At 41.0% G+C, this 22553-nt stretch overlaps 2 protein-coding genes across 2 annotated transcripts in view; both read right to left on the bottom strand.

Annotated features, from left to right (window-relative positions):
• The window catches only part of ppp2r5a (protein phosphatase 2, regulatory subunit B', alpha isoform), a 29880-nt gene extending 15794 nt beyond the window's left edge, over window positions 1–14086 (bottom strand). Inside the window, exons 1-2 of the mRNA XM_061091039.1 lie at window positions 13022–14086; window positions 260–456 (exon numbers count right to left, since the gene is read on the bottom strand). Coding sequence (XP_060947022.1) covers window positions 260–456; window positions 13022–13169 — 345 coding nt within the window. The 5' untranslated portion in view covers window positions 13170–14086. The remainder of the gene's footprint in view (window positions 1–259; window positions 457–13021) is intronic.
• Window positions 14087–16837: 2751 nt separating this feature from the next.
• dtl (denticleless E3 ubiquitin protein ligase homolog (Drosophila)) lies at window positions 16838–22540 on the bottom strand. The gene is made up of 15 exons (XM_061091977.1): window positions 22489–22540; window positions 21288–21425; window positions 21106–21198; window positions 20960–21021; window positions 20739–20859; window positions 20384–20449; window positions 20150–20265; window positions 19971–20044; window positions 19766–19872; window positions 19572–19676; window positions 18809–18921; window positions 18634–18723; window positions 18324–18447; window positions 17446–18086; window positions 16838–16903 (listed from the first exon to the last, which is right to left on the bottom strand). Exons 1-15 carry the CDS (start codon window positions 22538–22540, stop codon window positions 16838–16840), a joined length of 1968 nt encoding a protein of 655 aa, XP_060947960.1.
• Between the last annotated feature and the right edge of the window lie 13 nt (window positions 22541–22553).

Genomic DNA, 22553 nt, shown 5'->3' with positions numbered 1-22553 from the left:
TTAAACATTGGGCTAAATCTCAAATTGAAAAATAATGATTTTACACTGAAGAAATTTGGTAATGAGTTTAAAACACATAATGCAGTGAACCTAAAACCTGACAAATGGCCCTGTCTAGGCACACGATCAGCCTCCATTATTTTGATCTTGCACAGTGATGCCAGTGACACACAGAGGAAACCTTTTTGCAGTTTAATACCTGCAAATGAAATGAAACTTAATTAGCTGCTGCTGTGGTTGCTGCGTTTATTTTCCTCACCATATTAGTGATCTCTGGGTACGTGGACTCCACCAGCACGCCTCTGTTGGTGGAAACATAGTCCACGAGCTCGTTGAGTGTCGCCCTCTTTATCTCCTTGCTCTTCAGGTCCATCACAGAGTCGAAGAAGTCGAAGAGCATGCAACACTGCTGGAGTTTCTGGGTGAACAGTTCCTGCTGCTCTGTGGAGGGGGCATCTGGAATCATACAAAAGAAGAAAATAAATTTAAAAACAGATATTCAGCGAAACAGCTTACAGATAAGACCAGCAACAATAACCACTGGAAATGTAGCCCTGGGAGTTGGACTTGCTTGTGCAGTATAACAGTGTGAAATGAAAAGTAGTGCATTATAAATTTGCAGGTGTCTGGATTTCTTTGGTTTTTGACTTCCAGACGAATTCTCAAGGTCTAAGAGTGCATGGCATAGGTAACCTTTAAATATTACATATTTAGTCAAAATGCAGTACACCTCACAATACACCAGTGTATTTTGCCACACACAGACAGCCCAGTCATTCTCGGCTTTGATTGTAAAGCCTTTTATGGATTAGACGGTGAGTGCGTTCAGGGTGTATTAGAGCTGTCAAACCTGACCCCAGCTCAGCTATATACAGCATGTGGCTGCCATCCAGAAATCTAGTGACACACTGTACACTGATGTTCTGTTCCTGCACAGCAGAGGCTCACTGCTGCACACACAGGACTCGCTCTGTAATAGTAGCAGCAAGACGTGGCTAATGTGAACCAACTTTCAGGTCTGATTTACAACACCTCAAGAACCAAACACCCCAGAGGTGGGGAGGTTACAAAAACACAGAAATCATTCGTAACACCGGTTGACATTGAGCTACACTGGAAACCTCATGAAAATGAATGTCTAAGTAGCACATTTTGGAGTGTAAATTACATAAAAGCTAGTACAATGTAGCTGTTTATACACTGGTAACCACTTGTAACTACTCTCTTCCATGTCTATCAGAGCTAAAGACAAATGCAAATTATGTGAAATTTTATTTACAAATGCCAAAGTCACATTGTCTCAAATAAATGTAAGCAAGAATATTTCTACACCCTTTTGGTAGATTTTGGTCGTATAGTGAAAACAAGTAAATTGAAGACATCACTATGGTGTAGAAAGTAGATGGCATCTAAATATATATATATACACTTCAACGGATTTATTAAGAAAATACCTGCAAAGTTAATCAAAAAGGCAGATGGTGTTAAAAGTGTTTATTGAAGCACAACAGTTTCTCTTATCCAGCAAATATGTTTGGCTCTGTGAAATTGCAATGACCATAAACCAATAACTTAATCTTGAAAATAATTACTTCTTGCAGTAAAACATCGACAACACATTTGTGCACCCACCCTCCACTAGAGTGTGTAACAGCGAGAGGAGGGAGGGTGAGAAATGTCATGATCAGTTTCTCATTTAGTAATATTATGCAACTGAAAAGGCACTTCCTCATGAAACACTGTGGCATCAGGACATGGCAGTCGGCGACAGCTAAAAAAAATGTTCACTAGCTGTGAAAGTACTCCAGTGGTGCTGACAGCTGACAAAGTACTTACGCAACTGAGCTGCACAGGTCAGACAACCAGCTGCTGCTAAGAGTGATTCTAATATCTGGGCTGACTTGTTAAAACAATACTTTTCCTTAATTCGAAATTTCCAAAGTATTGAGTCCCGAAAGGTTTAATGATGAAAGGAGAGACTGAATACCAAAGTGAAAGAAGAAAGGAAAAAGCCAGGATGAATTGTGTGGCAGGATTCAAAACTTATGTTTTCTAGGCAGTGGAAGCCACATGCTTCACCAATATAGGCCAATAGGAGCCTTTCACAGATATGTCAATATCAATGTTAAAGTAAATTAATGTAATATAATATATATCAATCAATATAAAAACTGAGAACTAAGAACAATGCAGAAATTTGGCCCGAGCCAGCATAGCTATTGTGTTTCAATTGTTTATGCTAGGCTAAAAGTCTCCTGGCTGAAGCTTAATAAGATATTTGCTCTAAAGTGTTCCTTTATAAAAAAGTAACGTATTCCGAACGCATCTCTAAGTTCTTGTTAAAATCATTTAACTCCTTTATGGTGAATTGTCTTAATCTGAAAGGCCTGTTAAATACACTCTGACAAGTAGATGCTTTTCCCAATGAGAAGCTATTTTTGAGATACAGATGCATTAGTGCACGTACTACTCAGGTTGATTAGAAAGGAAGGAAAATATTTCCATTAGGATGATGATACTGGGTGCGCGAACAAAGAGAAGAAATAGGAGATCTGATTTTTATTCCAAATGAATCAAGCTGACAAAGATTCACGTGGATTCAGGTTCAGAGAAAAATATGGTCATGTAAATGTGAAAGAGAAAAAAAGTCCTTCACTCCCATATGAGGCGTTTCATCTCAGAATCACAATGAAGCCGACATTAGAAGGAAGATAGGACGTTCAATTTCCACGTATGACATATTCTGACTGCGGCGCCATACAAAGCTTCAGGAATCACTCGGACTATCTTCTGGATACAACAACATGTCATTTCATTACCACACATGGACATGAGTAAGAGAGTGGCACCACCAAAAAGGGAAACTGATAAAACAACACAAGATATATAATTATTCCTTTGAGCCGCACAGTGATGGTGTAAATTGTGTTGATGCTGATCTCTGCAGGTATTAAGAGTCGTACAGTTAAACGTTTCTCTTTTGGGTATAAATGTCACGACAGGGAGAGAATTACTGAAGCACTATGACCTGGGTTATAGTCGTTTGTCCCGATAATACCAACCTTTTGAATGACTTGCAGACAACAAGCCCTCCACTGACACAGGAAGCCTTGTGTCTCACAAACACAGTAAATAAGCATTGATCGTACCAAAGAGCGACAAAAGGAACAGCAACACCTCCTCTCCTCTGTATTTAGCAACAACACCGATCAGCAACAACTAGCTGTTACCGAATGCCGTCATGTAATCCAAGTCTTGTGAAAGCTCTTCGATCATTTTTAGTTTTCCAGGTTCCATTTAATGCTCGTCACATTTTCAGGTGAATGTAAATCAGCGAATACCACATTGGTTTGTCATTGTGAGACAAGCGGTATGTTGAGATAAGTGAAGCACCTTGCTCATGTTTGGAAGGATGGACACTGAACAATTTTGTTATTACCGAATCCTTGGTCATGTGTTTACATTCAACTCTTCTCTCAATGAAATTACTCATAAGAAATGACAGATTTAAGTGATCTTCAGTCATGGTTGCACATTGAACTGCAAAGATTTGCCTGAACAAATCTGAGCAGTTTCTCTAAAACAAGGACTGTATATGATAAGATTTAATCTTAAACCAGAGCAACACCCACCAAGACTAACACCTTATTTCACAATGTAAAAGAGTGGGGGGGAAATGGATCCGCCCATTTGACTGATTAAAAGTTATTGTTCTTCCTTGGCCTACCCCACCCGCCAAACTAGTTGGTTCAGTAGTTTCGGTATAAATACAGAAAGCAATGAAAACATAACCTGCTTGGCAGAGGTAATGAATGTAAAAATCCTGACGCTTCAATACAGAGCAAGAATGATTTGATTAATTTGAAAATGAGGTGAATTATACACTATAGTCCGGTTCAATACCATTATCAAAACAGCAAGTGAAAGAAGAACAGTGAAACAAGGTGAACCAAGCGTCGTAGCAGTTCTGGTGTCCAGTTATTTTATAACATTGAGTTTTTAATTAGATACAATGTTGTGCTGTAAACTTTATAATTATCTTAGTAATTTATGCATCAATTAATGCATAATACCACAAAAGGATTATATAAAGATAAAGATTTGATATGTCCTGTTTTTCTAGATCACAACTGGGAACCATTTTGTGTGCACAAACAGGAGGAGCCAACAGATCACAGTTTTGCAAGTAAGCTATGGTGAGAGGTGTTCAACAGGAAGTATTGTGCATTAAACTACACAAATTGCAGTAAGTGATGGACCAAAAGTGTCAAAATGTGAAATGTGTCCAAAGAGACGCTATAAAAGCTATTAGCATGTTGTATCCATGTACTTACACAAATGCAAACAAAAGACATTTCTGTAAACAAATAGTTCAGACGAACATGTTTTACTGGACATGATGTCGAGACTAAACCGGTCTAAATAAGGCCCGACACAGAGTTCACTGCTCATGCCAGAGTAAAATCAAACCAAAGTATGAAAACATTTGCCTGAGGCACTCAAGTTTCCAGGATCCATCAATTTGAAATTGATGATGTTTGACTTTTTGGGGCATAAGTCAAGCATGAAGATGAATCGATGCACACATGGAGGGTGGCACATTCAAAATCAAAAGACACAGTCGTCAACACATTGTTCCCAACAGCGGACATGCTCCCCAACATAAAGTTACCATAATATCCGCATCATCATTGTTGAACAATGTTGATTGTGAACAGAATACAACACTGTATATGGACATCCAAAGATCACTGCAGTTATGCAACCATTTTCCATTTCAACATCCCAGGTTTTATTTTCCAAGTGACTGATGTGTTGTGCCCTGGATTAATTGTGTTCTGGTACAAAAAACTAAGGTGTCATTCATGCATTGTTTGATGGGTTTAATAAATACAAGAGTTGCAACAGTTACATTTGCATTCTGATTAGCTCTGGTCTGCAGCAACAGCACGGTCACTTTGCCTCTCTTTTCAGTCCAAAAGGTGAATACAGAGAAATGCTTTGCTCGTAATCGTTTTTGCAAACTGTGAAAATGTTTATTTTTACATAAATCTTCCCCTGTTATACTTTGATACATCTGTACAAATTTACAGTGTGCACATGGAACAATAACCACCAGGATAAAAAACTGCTGGTCGTGACCTATACACCAGTTAAATATACAACAAACATATTTGTATCACACCTCAGAAATCTGAAATGCTAATGCTTGCCCTTTTCTTGCCCGTCAACAATTCATAGAATTATAGCCAAGCAGAATGAGACCAAAACAAACTGAGGGAAGCCATGCAGGTCAGGTGACCTCTGAACAGAGACAGATTAGTCCAGAAGAAAAGAACACGCATTTATGAGTCTAGTTAGAGTTTCAGACACTAAGGTAATATTTACAAAGTGCTCATACAACCAGTCTAGAAAAATAACAAATTAATGTTTTCAATTCATACATGAAAAGAATAAATTAGCCGTAGCTCAAAGTCTGCAACTAAAATAGAGTTAGCTATTCAATCTACATAATAAAAAAACAGCATTAGATGAGAATTAAGAAAGTGTAGATGCATTTTTCCACGAGCTCAGTAAACTCTGTAACTCAACACTGATGTTTAAGGTTAAAGTAAAGACTGTTGTTTAGGTAACAGCCTCCCTGTTGTGCAAGAGATATATTTGTGCTGTATGCAGCCTTACATCTTCTGACATCAGAAAATGAATGAATAATAATCTAGAATCATAGTTCAAGGACATGAGGTGCCTCAACAGGCAGAGTGTGACTGTTGAGTTGTAAAAAACAGGAGTGGCAGCCTGCCGTGGGCCAAACGTGTCCATTAATGCACGACATGAGGTGATAGGACATAGTGAAGTTGCTTAACTGGTTGGCTAACGTGGTACTACACAACTTTCGCTAGTGTCCACATTTATTTAGAGTGCACAGCTAAATAATCTAATATGCCTCAGATGGGACCAAATAACTGCTGAAACAACACATTGAAAAGAGCATAGAAATAAAGAAGATATCAAGGTTAAGGTCAATTTAATGCACACATGATCAAATGACCTCCGAGCAAACGTAGAATAGCCTTTAGGACAATTGAATCTCCTCCTATTGCAGTAGTCTGCAGGGTAGTAACTGTGGGAAATAAGTAGTATGTCTGTCCCACATGGTAAACTTGTCTACTGGCAATGGCAAAGGAGTCGTCGCCATTTTGAGTGAGTTAACTCTTGTTTTAAAAATCTGCATAAACACCCCATTTTCTTGTGTAAAAAGGTTAGACATTTTTTAATAAGTGTCAACTGCCGCATTTCAGTAGGGAATAGTGATTCATTATATTGTACTCGTTAGTCTAGAGCATTAAAAACACTTTATATTTCCTGGGAAACAGGACATCCCGAAGTGGATTTCTGCAAAGTGATCTGGGAGTTAATCGAAAATAATTTTGATAGTATGTTTTCTCAACAGCTACCAGTAAGTGAAAACATTGTTCTATCATCCTCCAGAATAATAAGTGGGAGGGGTAAATGGAAAGGAATTGGATGCCCCTGGTTGTCTATTGTTCACCAGATATCTCTCTACCTTGTAGATGGTTTCATAACGACAAATGAATGGTAGGTACATTTCTGTCTAAACCTAGACTGTTTTAGACCAGATATCTGCATGCATCAACCTAGGGTTTGACAAGCAATAAATCGAGCAAATAATCAACAAATTAATCGACGACAAAAATCATCAGTTAGGACATGGGTCTTTTAACAGTATCCAATGTTCATTTAAAGATGGAAACCACAAGAAAGCGTCAGTCATCCACACGTCTTTTCTCTGGGTGAGCAAAACATGAAAGAGAACAGACTCCTCGGAAAGAAATCAAACTCCTCAGGGGTCTGCTTCTATTTTAGACATTATAGTGTTGAACTGTGAAGCATGAATACAGCCCTTCACTGATATACTTCTCATGCTGATTTACTCACATTACCTCTGTGAGTTCCTGCGAAACTTGAGCATGTGTTACGGTGGCCGAGAGAGACAAATGTCAAATGATCTAGCCAAGAGGTCAGAACAGTGCATGGAGAAAGCGTGGACAAAACTTTGTACGCCAGATGCCCGGCTTATTCCTATTTCTCTCTCAGCTAGTAGATTTCACCGGCTAGCCAATCTCAAATGGACCCGTAATGGCACGGTCACACTATTCCTTTTTTCACGCTGTCAGTGGCTACTGTTATAATTGCAGGCGATTATAACAGTAGCCACAGGGTCGGTGGGAGAAGAACAAATGACACAGGCTTTTTTTTTTGGTTCATATGGGCTAAAATGGCAGTTAAACGTACAATATGCAACTATGGCCACTATAGGGTGTCTCAATCAAAACAATAACAAAAATCCTAATGTGATGTCAGGGATGGGAGTTGTCGTATTCACCTCCATTTCCAATGAAAATCTGATTACATGTGTCCTTAAGCTACATGATATTGTGATAGCCATTGTTCACAGTTTGTTAATGTTTTATAGAGAAAAGGCTGATCTGATTATTTAAGAAAACAATTGAAAGGCAATAATGATTGTAATAAATGCCAAAGAATGTGCATTGCTTCCGACACAAGAAGCTTTAGAAAAACCTCAAAGAGGCCATTGTTGTCTGAGTCACTAATTAGCTGCCATTATAACAAGAAACGGAAACAGTGAAAGGACACGACACATACATGTCTGTGTTTTTGAGTCAAGACATGGTTCATATCTGAATTGTTGTGAGTGATCGCTTCGAGGCATTGGTGGAAAAGCTGCATTTGCTAGACACACACGCACACACACACAAACAAAGTCAGTGCAGCAATAAGGTTGAAACTTTCATGATGTATGAAGTTTTGCATGCACAACCACTGTGAAGTAGAAATTAGTCTGTAATGAATGTTGTCCCTACATATTTAACACATTATACGTATAAAGGTGAAATTAAAATACTGTGGTACATTACACAGTTTTGATGATGAAAAATGCGCAGTGTAATAACAACTTGCCCTAGTATCAGCGGGTTATTACAGCAGCACAGAAGCACACAACCCACGTCTTCAGTACAGAAAGGTCAATGCAAATCCTGATCTGCCAGAGGCCAGAGTTGTGACCCGGACCAAAAAAAAGGCACACAAACACTGTCACAAAGTTATGTATCGATTTGCCATCTGCTGGCAGCCAGGATGGAAACAGACTGTTTGGGAAGCACTTGTCAATCAATAGGCCAGAAGAGTGGACGTGTATTTCATGAGCAGACAGTGATGAGCCATGCTAAAGGATGCTGGCAAGAAAAATGGCTAAAACTCAGTTACTAAATATGAAATGTCAGTGACAGTGTCCATCAAAATTTCCACATTGACATCTTCAAAATATTCCAAGTCTAAACTTAAGTTTTTGCTTAAAATGCACATGAAAATGTAAATTTAATTTCTGTCTATCAATTCATTTATTTCAACAGTATCAGGTACAAATAATTGCATAGGTAGTAAAAGGCTAAAAGGCCAAAGACTCATCATGAATGAAACCAACAATCAACAAATGCTAATTCAGGTTTGGTCAAATTTACTGGGCAATCAACTTGGTTTTTCTATAGTGCAGAGGTCTGTAATCAGGGTGAACATCGGGCTGCAGGGCTCGGGTCAGGCTTGGTTATATTTCTTTGTTCTCAGATGGGTTTGGACTAATGAATAGTTCTAGTGTGAGCAAACAAGACCACTGCAGCTTGTGCTCCTCATCTCTACTTGAGGCAAACAGCTTCAAGCAACATGAGCCCCTTCACGCGCAACACCCCCCAATCTCCAACCAAAGTGTGTGCTGTCAAGTTGTATAGCGGGTAATGTGGGTCTAAGGTTTTGAGAAAAGAAGAAGGAATCAAATTAAGATATCTCAGGTTCAACTGCATTGATTTTGAACACGAGTCATAACTATTTTATGGGCGATAAATGGCAAATCTGTGAAAAACACTTATCACAGATATAATAATCGAGGTTGTGAGACAGGAAGAATGAAGCAGTGGTACATCAGTAGATTGATAGACTGTCTTCATTACAGCCAAAAACGTAGGAAGAAAAGAAAACAGAACAGCTACTTTTGATTTATGTGCCAATAAAAGTCATGGGGGAAAAACAAATGCACTTAGTGACCAACACTGTGTCTGTACTTACTACCTCAGCTCAAAATATCACCACTGTGACAGACATATCAAGCACAAATGAAGCAGTCTGTATTTGGAACCTAAAACATTTCCCTGGCTTGCTCTCAAGGCTTCTGGCTGCCATGGCAACGATGTTGGTCTCGGAGTGACTCATCTTTTCAGTGTCTATCACACAACAGGAGCTATAAGCGCTCCAACCTCTCCACTGCGGGAGGGAAAGAGCATCTTTGCAGCCTGCCATCTTTCAGAACCTGAAACACACCGGCTGTGGACATTACCCTTATTAATCACATTACTTGACAAACCAGAAATAGGACCGACAACCTGAACATTATAAGTCACTTAAATAGGGCCGGGTAAACATGGGCTCCAACTTGGAAATAATTTTTACACTAATGAAAAAGTGCTGCAGGCTATTCACGCCTAGCATTAGTTTGCTTTAAGGCTAACAAGGCTAGCTGATACCACAACACCAACATTCATGTGAGCTTCATATTTACACCTTAAGATACACTGACAGCTATGTTTGTGCATGTAGCCTCGTAAAATGACTATTCATGTACAGACTTGTGTCCTGCATTCGAATTATGAGTGTGCTACACAGACAACAGATGGTGGAATTAATGAATTTAAACAATCTTGAATGATAGCGACTGCTCCTGCAAACATCCGAGACATAAGGTACCTATGTAAGCATGAATATGAATCTACTGTTTTTATCCATAAATTATATATACAAAAGGATGCAGGGGGGTGGAGCAAATCCCAGATGAGATTGGCGGAGAGTCGGCATTTCAATTTAGGGACAGTGGTGCAGTGATAAGCACCGTCACTTCACAGCAAGAAGGTTGTTGGTTGTAGTTCTGCTTGTGCAGGTGCCTTTCTGTGTGGAGTTTGCATGTTCTCTGCATGTCTGCGTGGGTTTTCTTTGGGTATACTCCAGCTTCCTCCCACAGTCCATCTATGCAGTCCTAGACTTAGTGAGGTTAATCTGAGACTCCAAATTTACTATTCATGACTTTTAAAAATACACCACTTTGCATCATGCACGAAAGGCACCAAAGCTGCCAAAATAAAAATGGAAAGTTTGGTCTTTATCATGCCATGATAAATGAGAGGTTCTACATTGATTTAAAAACAGTAAAAAGTCTGACAATGCATAAGTGAGTGGACCTTAAATCAAAACTGTTTTGAAAAGTAAAGTACCTTAGAGTTATAGATGGCTCAGCATATACCTCGCAATAACAACAATAGACTCACTATATTCAATACACAAAATCGATACAACTGCAACACAAATCATATTTTAGCTTTAGCATAGATAGACATTCTAACTTTTAGTATATTGACTCTGCGTCTGGAGGACAGGACATAACAATGCGTTTCATGTGTGTGAGATAAAGAAAGACAAAGGGTTGATCAATGAGCTGCTCATAGCTCTACAATGAAGCAACAGCAAAAAAACACTACATACAAGATCTGTTAATATTTATGAGAAGTGAAAAACTCTTTACGGTTCATTGCGAGATTGTGGCAGGAGATATTACATAGTGGTGAGTCTCCACACTCTACTAGGTATTTAATGGAAAACATTGTGGTTGTATACGCTCGTTAAAAGACTTTTCATACGGAGCAACAGCATAAATACTTGAATTATAGTCAAAAGATCCATCCACTTACGAATACACACTGATTAAAGCATAATCAGAAATACAAAGCTCTAAAAGACAAATCAATGTACCTCACTATTTCCCACCAGCCGTCTCAAATTCCTGCTGGAAAAATATGTGCCTTGTTTGTACAATGTGCTCTGTCTGTGTTTTACAAGAATAACAAAAATATATGAAAAAAGGCTGGACTTTTTTACTCCTTTAAAAAAGGTGTAAACAGTCACAGTTGGTACAACTCATATTTGACAGATTTTGCTTTCAACATTTGAGAAGTTGCATCATGTAGTAAAGTTTCACATACTTGACCAGGCAGGTTCCTTACTTAAGCTTTGCTTTTCTCTGTAACATCAACACAACTGAAAAGTTGTTGAGACTTGTTTGGTTTATAAGCAAATATCAAACATAAGTCCAGTCATTAAATTGAATAATGCCATTCACTTATTTAAAACAAGGAATATTAATCATAAAATGTAACTAAAACTCCTATACAATACTTATATTCCTCTGTATTAAGCTAGTTTAACATTAACCATGCATGCTAGTTGCTGCACATCAGTGAAATAACTTGTTGGAACACGTCTCAGTACACACTGGAAATGCATGCGTTGTTGTGAATGGAACATAAATACACATAGTTGTAAGGAGGCTCAGCAGTTTCCCCTTTAACCACAGGCTACGGCAACACAATCGACGTGTAAATGGTCGGGTTTGTGCTACGATTTGTCATGTTAAAAAATGTGCCCGACATGTGCCCCTTCTTTTTCCAATCCCCCATACTTGTGGCGCCCTTGCTCGGACCACACCCAGTTTGAAGCACATGATCCGTGCGTGGTCCTTGCAGGTTCACACACACACACACAGGGTCACGTGGTAAAAACAATACCCTCCCCACTGTCATGGCTGGTAATGACTGAGGCATTTCTCCTTTTGGACAGACCAACACCACACTTGACAGGTAGGGAACGTCCACCTTGATAAGGTCACATGCCTTACTTAACCCTACCTCCGCCCAACATGCCTGCGCCTACAATAGAAAACTGCATCAACTGACAACAGACTTTCCAAACTTGAATACCAGTCATCCATATTATCCCAGACAGCGTCACGTTTCGCTTGATGCATTCTTTTCTTCTACTGCAACGTGCCACGGCTTACTGCTTACTCATGCCAGTGACATAAGAATGGTCATGTGACTGCCAAAACTATGAAAACAAAAGCAAACCTTAATTAATAGCTCTAATTTTCTCAGTTGCAGTGTTGTAATACATCTTACAGGTATTTTTTTAGTTATATAAAATGTTGTAGTATATAACTGTGGCACTGTGAGTAAACTCAAGCATCAGGCTTTGGGTCAAGCAGCTTGTGACCAGTAACCTCGAAGTTCAAATTCCTATACTTGCTGGACTTAGTGAATGGGAATGAATGGGAATGAGTTAAGCCAGCTTTGAGTCCTCGATGAGATGTTCTAGTGATTCTGCCCCTGGCACAGAACTCGAGTTCTACTTCAGCGTGTTTGCACTGGAAACGGTTTGCAACATCACACCATATAAACTTGTCAAGCTGCAGAGAAAAGATTACCAAGCCTTTCCTCAACTTGCTCAAGGTTGTCTTCACTTTCAACAACCTCTATACCAGCATAAACACACAAGCTGCAATGTGAGCAGTCACGGGAGCAGTGTTGTGTTGTACACATCGTGACTCCACACACCTCTTTGTGGAGACATTTTTAATCAAGCCTGGAGCTATAGTGCAGTCCAGTAGTGTGTCCATTTCCCCCATTCATTTGAATAGGAAAATGGTCTCAGTCTGATTGGGTTAAGAGGGATTTAGAGAAACACTGTTAATCCATTCTCACACATCTCTGTGCTGATGTGCCTCTACGTGTCAGCCCAAAACTTCAACTGAATGCAAAAATAATGTCATCTACTTTTGCACATAGTCGTGTCTGTTTAATGCAAAATCACTAAGAATCATTGCAACCTGTTTGTGCAGAGGAAAATAAGCAAGAAACCCAGAAGGGAAATGTTTCAAGGTGTGTCCACTACTCTTTGGAATCAGTGGCTGACTTGTTCACATTAGTGTGGGTGTGGGTGTGTGTGATATGCGCACATTTGCACAAATTGCGTGCACGTGTTGAACATTATTGTTGATGATCCAGCACATCAACACAACGACACAAAGACCTCCACCCCCTGGCCGTACCTTTGAGCTGCGGCAGCGGGGACAGCTCCACCGGGGCGCTCTGGGTGCGGTACTGGGACGAGCCCTGGGACTTCCTCTGCTTCTGGGCCTTCCTCACGGACTTTCGAGTGAACCCGTCCACCTTCTCGGATGCAGAGATGGCCGACATCTTGACGCATGCAACCCGACGAGCTGCTTCAGATGATGCTATTGTATCCCCTGGGTCAAAACTGGAGAGGGCTTCCTCTTCGTTCACATCAGCGCACACACACACACAAAATGGGGAGCAAACTGCACGACTTTAGGCTCGTCTCCTATTCCAGGTTATTGAGTACGATCCAGCAGGTTAGCTCGGGTTAGAGATGATTCACTGCCTCCTTGAGCTGCGTTATTTGGGGGTAACTAGCCTTCTGAAACACGGGGGGACGATCCTCGGAACACGGATGAAGACGACAAACAACTGCCTGATACGAACGACACAATCACCGCTACACTTCACACGACTGCCGGCCGTTGATGCTGCATCGTTTTGACAAATTGTCCGCCTGTGCAAGGCATTGTCGTGGAAAGTGTTCCGAACGAGCACCGAAGCAAAGGGGCCAACGCAAAGTATCGTGCTGCTAGGCTGCAAGCTAGCACCTAGCTTAAAAAAAACGAGCTAATGCTAATGTACGCCACTACGACAACCGTTTGCTGTCGAAGGAAAGGGAGGGGGTGGGGGTTAGGCGAGGAAAAATAGTCCAAGGGAATAGAGGTGATTCTCCGTCATAAGAAAAAGGCCTTCGAGCCGTGTGGGGGGGTTTAATCCGTGTCCCACTTCCGCTGGGTGTTTTCAGCAGATCGATGAAGTTCAATCTCGCTTCAAAGGCTTAGCTTCCTTTAGCATTCACAAGTTAGCCACTTAGCCGCGGCCCCACGCGGGTCTGCTCGCCTCGCTACAGCCGCCCTCGGTCCCGCAGCCTCTTGAAAAACAAAGATCGATCTTAGATACAACACGTTAGCAGCCGAGGGGCCGAGAGTTCAGCCATTAAACACGTCCAGCTCCTCCGCTCCGCCGCCGTCTGCCCCGAACACCACTGTGCGCTGCAGGAGCACTGACAGGCCTGCGTCACAGACTGACAGCCGCGGCCGGCCAATCACAAGCCCGGAAGCAGGAGCTGGAAACTTTTCCGGCCAATCGACGGGGAGAGAGGGCGGGCTCATGAACACGTGACGCGTGAAAACAAACGCTGGACGTTGAGGAATGGCAGCTGGAGGAAAGAGGAAAGTTCGTGCGGTACAAAGCATAGGTACAAAGTACGTAAAAATCCGCAGCGTCGAGACATGTTTTACGACAGAAACGTAATATCTGTCAATATATTATCCGTCAGTGCATCTCATGGAAGTGCAAAGAGGGGCGTGTCTCCAGCAGGGCCGGACTCCTGCACCCAGGGGCCCTTAGCACGATAAGATTGGGGGCCCTGCTTTTCAATCAGCCTGATCCATTTGAAGGCTCTCCTATGCAGTTGTTATCTCTGAGCAGTGGTTTTCAACCTGTATCCGCTCGAGTCACACTAAAGAGCCGAGAGATCTGCGTGATCTGTATACTTATTCATGCAAAACCCTTGTTTTCAGCCATTTTCACCTGAGGGCCAAAGTTTTTGCAGTACCCTTTCTTAGTTTTTGCACTTCAGTTAATGTGTAGAAAACAATGTTGTTCACAGAAATAAATGTGACATTTGAAGTGAGTTGAGCAGTCTTAATTCCCTCATTTTTTGTAATGCCTTTGAATAATATGGGGGACATTAATCGCAATATATACTGTATATACAGTACTATTCTTATATACTGTCTAACAATAACATTACCATCATATCATCAGTACTATTAACATCATCTTGCCACTGCACTTTATCTGCCTATTTTATTTTATTTTATCTTGTGCTTCTGTTTTTTATTCTTTCTACCTCAATATTTTTATTTTATTCTATTGTATTGTATTTTATTGTATTCAAATATACCGGCTTCTATGACAACTTAATTTCCCTTCGGGGATGAATAAAGTACTCTATCTATCTATCTATCTATCTATCTATGTAATATATCGCAGAATCGAATCGCAATACTTGCAGTATCGCAATATATCGCAGAATCGCAATACATTTTTCCCAATTCCCACCCCTACTTCACACTGGCTGTCAATCAAGGGCTTTGATGTGTCACACTAATAATTCCCACCATCTGAGAACTGCCTCAACTCTTAGGGTAAAGAGTTTACCTGTGTATTGACAAATATGTGCATACAAATAACATTTTTAATGTACGAGAATAACTAAAAATACGTTGGAAGCCACTGAGCTTAAGTATAAGAATCACACTCCAATGTGCGGCAAAGTGCATGTTAAATTTTGCCATGCATGAGGCACTCTATTAAAGGCTTTTCCCACAGAATGAGAGCCTTGGGTTATTTTTTCTATTTTGGGTGTATTACGCTTTATTTTCAATATAAAAAGGCTTCACTGACAGGCAGGATTCTGGCACACACACACACCCTATTGAAGCTTTTGTTGCTAGACGTTCTGCATCTGGTAAAAATTACATTTATTGACATAATCATTTTCACAGTACAACCTGAAAATGCCAGTTTGAGATCAAACAAATATGATTATTCACAATTGTCTCCACATAAATAAAAGAGCAGTAGCAAAGCCTAATTTGGTGAATGAGGTTTGTTTTTGGGGGCCCCCTGGTGGCTCACAGGAAGGGCTGGCTCTTCCCTCTGGGATGTTATCCTGCAAGAGAACCCAAGCACTGTCTCCCAATCAGCCGGTCAATATCAGATATAATTCCAATCATGCATGTCTCATGTAACCTCGATTGTAGGTAAAAAAACAAGTAGAATTCAAGTTCTGGAACAGGGGATGGTTTTATATATATATTTTAAATTTAAGCAGATAAGTAGGAACATATTCATTATGCTAGTCAGAGGTTGTGAGCTGCTTGACAGGACAGAAAATCAGAGACATTTCAGTTCAACTGCAGGTTTCCTACATCTAATGTCTTCTATTTGAAATACTAAATAAATTTGACTGTAGGGGTCAAAGTGTTTAAATAAAACAGAACAAACACAACGGAAACTGACTCCAATTTAATAAAGGTCAGACCACAGCAAGCTTATGTTAATTAAATACAAACGGACCATGCAACAATCATTGGTTATTTTGTACATATAAACAACTTGAGCATTTTCTCAAGTAAAAAGAAGAAAATCTAAATCAACCGATTTATATTTGCGTAACACTGACATGACAAAATCCAGAGCTGAAAATATAAATGACACACTGTTACAGAGGTGATCTGTGTACACTCAGTGAAGTTCATAAAAGCGCTCAAAGCTAAATAATTGTACTTTTTTAAGCAGAATTTAAAATATCTACACCTGTGGACAACTCTCTGCTTGAAGATTAATACCTTGTTAAACTCCTGAGCACCTTGATGAAACGTGGAGTCTTGCATTAAATGGTGCATCGTCTCTTAGTTTTCAGGTTTGAGTAAAGTGAAAAATTTACTCGGAAACGCGACCTGATTTCAAACTAGAGTCTCTCAGCACAGCACCAGAACATTTGTGTAGGAGGCAAATGCAAATACCTAAATAAAAAAAAAAAAAAACAGCCTCTGTGGATGTGAAAACTGCTGCATCAAATGTTCGGTTTCCGTCGGGTTCATGTGCTAATGTAAGTCATGTGTTCTCAGAGGCTTTACCGTCTGTGGGTACCACATCACATATAAAAGATATACTCAAAAATAAAAACATTGCATTCAAACAGAAGCACAGAACATGTGATCGACTCGAGCAGGTCACTCCAGAGTTGGTCTGCTGAAGTACGTGGAGATTTTCTTCATGCTTTGCGGCGAGCGGCTCGTCTGAAAGAGAAAAAACAGAAACCTTCAACTGCAATGGTCACTTTTAAAGCTATTTAAAAAACATGCATGCAAATATTAGCAGTGATACAGACGGACATTTTGTTTCCCCAGGGAATAATAAATGGATCTTGATGAAAAATAATCTGCCATATTTAGGGGACTGATTTGCTGCGTCTTGATTGAAATGAAGGACACTGTTGAGCCATGGTGGAGGTATCTGCTCTACTGTGTGTCTTTCTAGTTCTTATTCAGTGACTTTAAAGCCTGAATTTCTAGACTGGCGACATTCCAAGTAGCTGAAAGTGAAGGAAGGCGTTGATAACAGCGCCAAGCTACAAGAGATAACATGTTTTTGTGTCTTCACTCTGACTTTCTCTACTGGTTAAAAGGTGAAATGAATCTCTCCCTGAAAGAACGAGAAAAAAATCCTCTTGAAGAATGCTTTATTTAAAAGACACACGAGAGAGAAGGACTAAAGAAACTGAGTAAATGTACAGGTTGTTAAAAGATATTTACATCTGAAATCTGAATGTGGTACTAACCGGTGAAGCTGGTGTTTTCCCCTCCTGTTTCTTCGAGGCACTGGGACTTCTGGGACTACTCGGGCTTCCTTGACCTTTCCTCATCTTTTGTGCCATCGCAGACAGCCAGTCCATTCCTCTGGGAGAGTAATTCTCTTTGCCACTCTGTCTCGATAAGCTTTGCTTGTCGTCTGCGGGACAGTCTGTTTGTGACCTGCTCTCATGACCAGGGCAGCAGATACCAGCCAAGGTCCGGCCTCTCTTGGGCGCAGGGTAAAGTTCAGTTACACAGTCGCATTGTTCCGCGCCCTCACAGCCGGCTGACCCAATACTCTCCAGCCGCCGTTTGGCCCGTCGCTCGATGGGAGAGGTGCTGCTCGCCGGACTCTGGGCACACGGGCTCAGAACCCTGCGGAGAGGAGGGGTGACCTGACCGGGAGACCCGCGGCTCGGAGATAACCACTGTTTGATAGAGGATGGCGTTCTCTGGCGAGCAGCAGCAGCTTTTGCATCCAGAGGCTGGACAGGTGAAGTGGTGCTGGAGGACAGAGGCAGGGCGGCTCCACTCGGAGCACAGGCAGCGAGCCGGGGAGACACGAGGCCTGGACGACTCTCTGTCCTCTGGCTTTTGGCGGGAGTTGTCTCAGCTCTGACTGAGGGCCCTTAACAAAAGAAAATGTGCTTTTTAGTCTAGTGTGACACTATAAGGACTTTGACAGAAGAAAGAAGGGAGATTTATGAAGAAGCTATTCCACATTTCACATAGTCAGACAGTAGCACAGAGATGGAATGAAACCAGAAATGTTGCTGTTAAGTTAAAGACCACATACAGTATATATGATTACATGGTAGGTGTCGGTCGTTAACAAGGATTGAAGGATGGTAGTTGAAATACTAACCTGTTGGAGTTTTCCGACGCGCCCAGCCCACGAGGTTTGCTTCTCCCACTGCAGACTGCACCTCCTCTGTTTCCCGGTGAAGCCTCCAGATCCGGACAGTGTGGTCGTCCGAACAGGAAGCAATCTGCCAACAGAGCAGTGAGGATTACACAGAGACAGAATCCAGTTTCCTGTCCTGAGACTCATTTGTAGGATTTGCACAAAGGAAACAGGATGGAATTCATTAAACTAACATATGGTTTTTGGTTTTGGTTTTGTATTTATATATGTGGGTATGAAGGTGACGATAGTTATTCGTTTTCTGCTCTACCTTAGTGAAATCTGTGGGACACCACACGACTGATGTCACTTCCTCACTGTGGCCTTGAAGGGTCATGGGAGGATGTTGAGGCTCAGAAATCTGAGATATAAAAATGGACAAACATGTGTCAGCCACACAAAACACTGAAAACATCATCATGAGGGTGAAATGAGGACGACCTTACCTTCCAGATGTACGTGTGATTGTCACTTGAGCCACTGGCCAAGAACTGGTCGTCTGGGCTGATAGTGGACTTGATATAAAATGAGGAATTCTGGTGACCACTGAAAACAGCCACTGTGGAAGAAGAACAAGCAAAGATATTATAATATAATAATATGAGATAATAATGAGACATTTGTGATGTCTGTCTACAACACAAACAGACATCACAAATTATACATACTGCCGACGTTTCTGTTTAAAAATGCATGGAAGTAACGTTAAAGACCAAAATAAACATGTTTCAGACCTAGCAGGTAATATTGTAATGTATTATAGCCCTAAAATTCAGATCAATGCATTTTTGCTTTAACATCCCGTGAAAACCGTGAATTCTAAGTAAAACCAAAGGTTAAAATCTGATTACAGGAGCATAGACAAGACACCATGAGGATAAATTAGGTGATCAACTGATCTAAAACAGATGTGTTTTGCTTCAAGATGGCTGACTAGTCCGGATGGTGTGATTATTGTTCAGCAGATTCAGTTCTCAGATCGTAAACAGATAAAAAAAACTCTGATTTGAAAGATATGATTAACACACCATGTCTCTGAATGTCAACATTTCCTCTGTATCAGAGAGATTCTGCTCCTTGTGATAGTTAAACCATAGGACATTAGTCTTGCAGTCCCATCTAGTGGTCTGCAATGGTACTATGTCAGTGATAAACAGGAAAAGACCTATTTTGGCACAAGTGAACCCTATGACTCAAGCCCTTGTTTACCTGGATTTGTCTTTATTCCACTGAGGTTGAACATGTAGATATTGTCATCAGTGCAGTTACACATCACATTGGATCCTGTGGAGTCCAGAACAAGTCCGGAATAACCTGCAACACACAGTTCAATATTCAGCTCATTTGTTTTACTGCATCTAGCTCCGTGTAAAAATTAAAATCCAGTGTGGCAGAAAACTCACCGAGCCTCATGCGCATGCAGGAACCCGGGTACGGGTACGTCTGCAGTGGAGCCGGATCCTGACGGTGTGCAGTGTAGTTCTTTCTGAGATCCCATTGCTTGATCACTCTGGATGGGTGGAATTAAAAATACAAAGAATTCAGCATGACAAAACGAATGTTCACACCGATGTTCTGCATGTTTAATGATGAACAGTGGTTTCTTACCCATCGACAGCCCCAGAGGAGATGAGCGTGTGCTGATCCCGAAACAAAACCACGGTGACACTCTGCTGGGTGTCCTGCGGAAAATGAAAAATATTGAGGATCAGCGTTGCCTCTCCACCTTCCCGCTCTCCATTTCACTTAATTTAAACAAACAGGGTCCGTTATAAAAACAAACTCACCACACTGGGAGCCATGCCCCGAGTGCTGCTACGTCTCTTCTTTATTTTCAAGGGGGCGTTGGTCTCTGCTTTGTTGTGAGCGCCACTGATCTGTTTCACTTGTCTGTAGAAACCATCTGAGGGGAGGACGCAATGTGATCAATACAAAATAATCTATATCAGGTGGGTCAAAAATATACGTATTATTGATATCAAAAGGAAATCCTACTACTGAAATCAAACTAATCAAAATACCTTTTTTGCTGCACCTCGTGTCCCAGACCATAATATTTCCATCTCTGGCTCCAGTGCAGAACACAGCTGTTGAAAAGAGAATGAAAAAAGTGGTATTAATGTGACGGATATGAAATTTAATGAAAACTCTCACTCAAGTTAATACTAAAGTTTATTTACTTCAGTTTAAAAACAAAACCTAATGTAATCTACATTTCTGCATGTTCTTACTGATTATTTGGTGCAACAACAGCAGGGGAAAGTAAACCTAATAACAGGTGACCATAATTCCAGATTCAATAAACTGGATTATGTCACCTAGAAACCATCAAATCCATGTTGTCCTGTGAATTCTAACATGTTTGTTCAGACGTACCTTTCTCCTGAGGTGCGAATGCAACAGACTTGAGGCTGCAGAGGTGACCCTTGAAGCTGCCCAACATGTCTCCGGACTTCACGTCCCACAGCCGGGCCATTTGATCTCCTGCAGCCGTCACCTGGGGAGGCGGGTGAAGAGTTTAATATGTGCAGAAGCAAAAGCATACACAGAGAATAATGTAAAATCAAGAATTACAATGATTGATGATTCATACTCACTAACTGAGGCTCCCCCGGTACCCAGGCAATGTCAAAGACAGCGTTCTCATGAGCCAGCCATTCTGCAAAAGTTCACATACCATCAGCCTGGGACATTTCCTGATGATAGACGGGACAACTGCAGACAAACGAGTCTCTACACATACCTTTGAGAAGCGGGTTTTCTCTGCTCTCCGTGTTGTAGATCCTCACGATGCCTTCCTCATTGGCTGCAGCCAGGATGTTCTGCTGCGTCCCGGCTGAACAAACATTAAAAGAGCAAGTTAAATGACAACATCCACAATACTCTGATGTGTCTGGTTTTATGGTAAAATGCAGGGGGGGTTACCAGAGGAGAAAGCTAATCCGAATGGGGGCACGGAGTCCCCCAGGTTTCCATAGGAGATGTGTTCGTCGTGTCGGACGCACTTGAAGCCTTGAAGCAGAGAGCTCAGGGGGAGCCTGGGCCAAGGATCTGCAGGGACGGCTGGAGAGAAACAAGCTTTCAGTCAGATGTATTACAGACATAATATAACATCTGTCCTGCCTTGTCAGTCTAATTACATCTTTACAGTTCATATTATGACTTCATGCTCTGCAGGTAAGGATCTCCACATTCCTTATGAGCAGAAGTTCTCATGTTCAAGGGAGGTTTTCTGAACGTATACATCTGTTTTTAGTTTTCAGCTATACTGCAACGGAATTAATAAGCAACCATTTCAAAATCATCAACTATTCGCTAAAGTCATTACTAACTTGATATCCGTATCAGCATTTATGTTTGCAGATATCCTTGTCTTTATTTTTACAGTTAAAACAATGCAATGTCAATTCAAGTTCTATAAATTAGATTTTAGTTTATGGTTAAACTGTAAAATATCAAACCTTAATTACATGTCATTGTCATAAAGTTTGGCTAAAGACAACTTAGGAATTGTTGCCAATCTTAAAAAATATGTATATCAACCAATATTGTATATTGCAGGCTGATCTTTTACTTTCTAATATGAGGATTTGTATCTGCCCCCCCAAAATCCTCCATTTCTAACCATAATGTAAAGTACTGGCTGGTCACGGGTTTCTTAAAACTCTGTCAAAGCTGGTTGAGCATTAGTGGGTTTCTGGACAGTTGGGTGGATGAAACCAGGCTTCACAGGAAGTAACATTGAACTTTTTAACAGGCTATTTTTCTAACATCCTGACTAGAAATGTAAGATATGTCACCATGACACACCTCAACCTACTGAAGCTGAAACTATACGAGGTTTCACAGTGTGACCTCAGAAGCAGCTGATTGAAACACTTATATTAACAAGTTGAATTATATGATCAAAGCTCAAGATATCCAGGACATGAGGTAAAAAGTGTTTGTCTTCTGCACTGGTCACTTCAACCCTCCTCCACATGTGTAAAACGAGGATCTAAAGTGGCTCATGCATGAGAGAAGCTAGACCAGACAGATCTTCATTGAATGACATGTTAAAGTAAGCTAACGGTGGCTCTAGCTGGGTCAAACTCACAGTAACACACAGTCAAACTTCTAATCTCACCGTTCTGCCTTCGTCTGCCGACTCCTCTGTCAACGATCGAGCGGAAAAGCATCGCTGCGCTGCTC

The sequence above is a fragment of the Limanda limanda genome, chromosome 18, assembly GCF_963576545.1.
Source record: "Limanda limanda chromosome 18, fLimLim1.1, whole genome shotgun sequence".
NCBI lineage: Eukaryota > Metazoa > Chordata > Actinopteri > Pleuronectiformes > Pleuronectidae > Limanda > Limanda limanda.
Note: the sequence above shows the minus strand (reverse complement) of the source record. Positions and strands in the feature narration are given on the sequence as shown.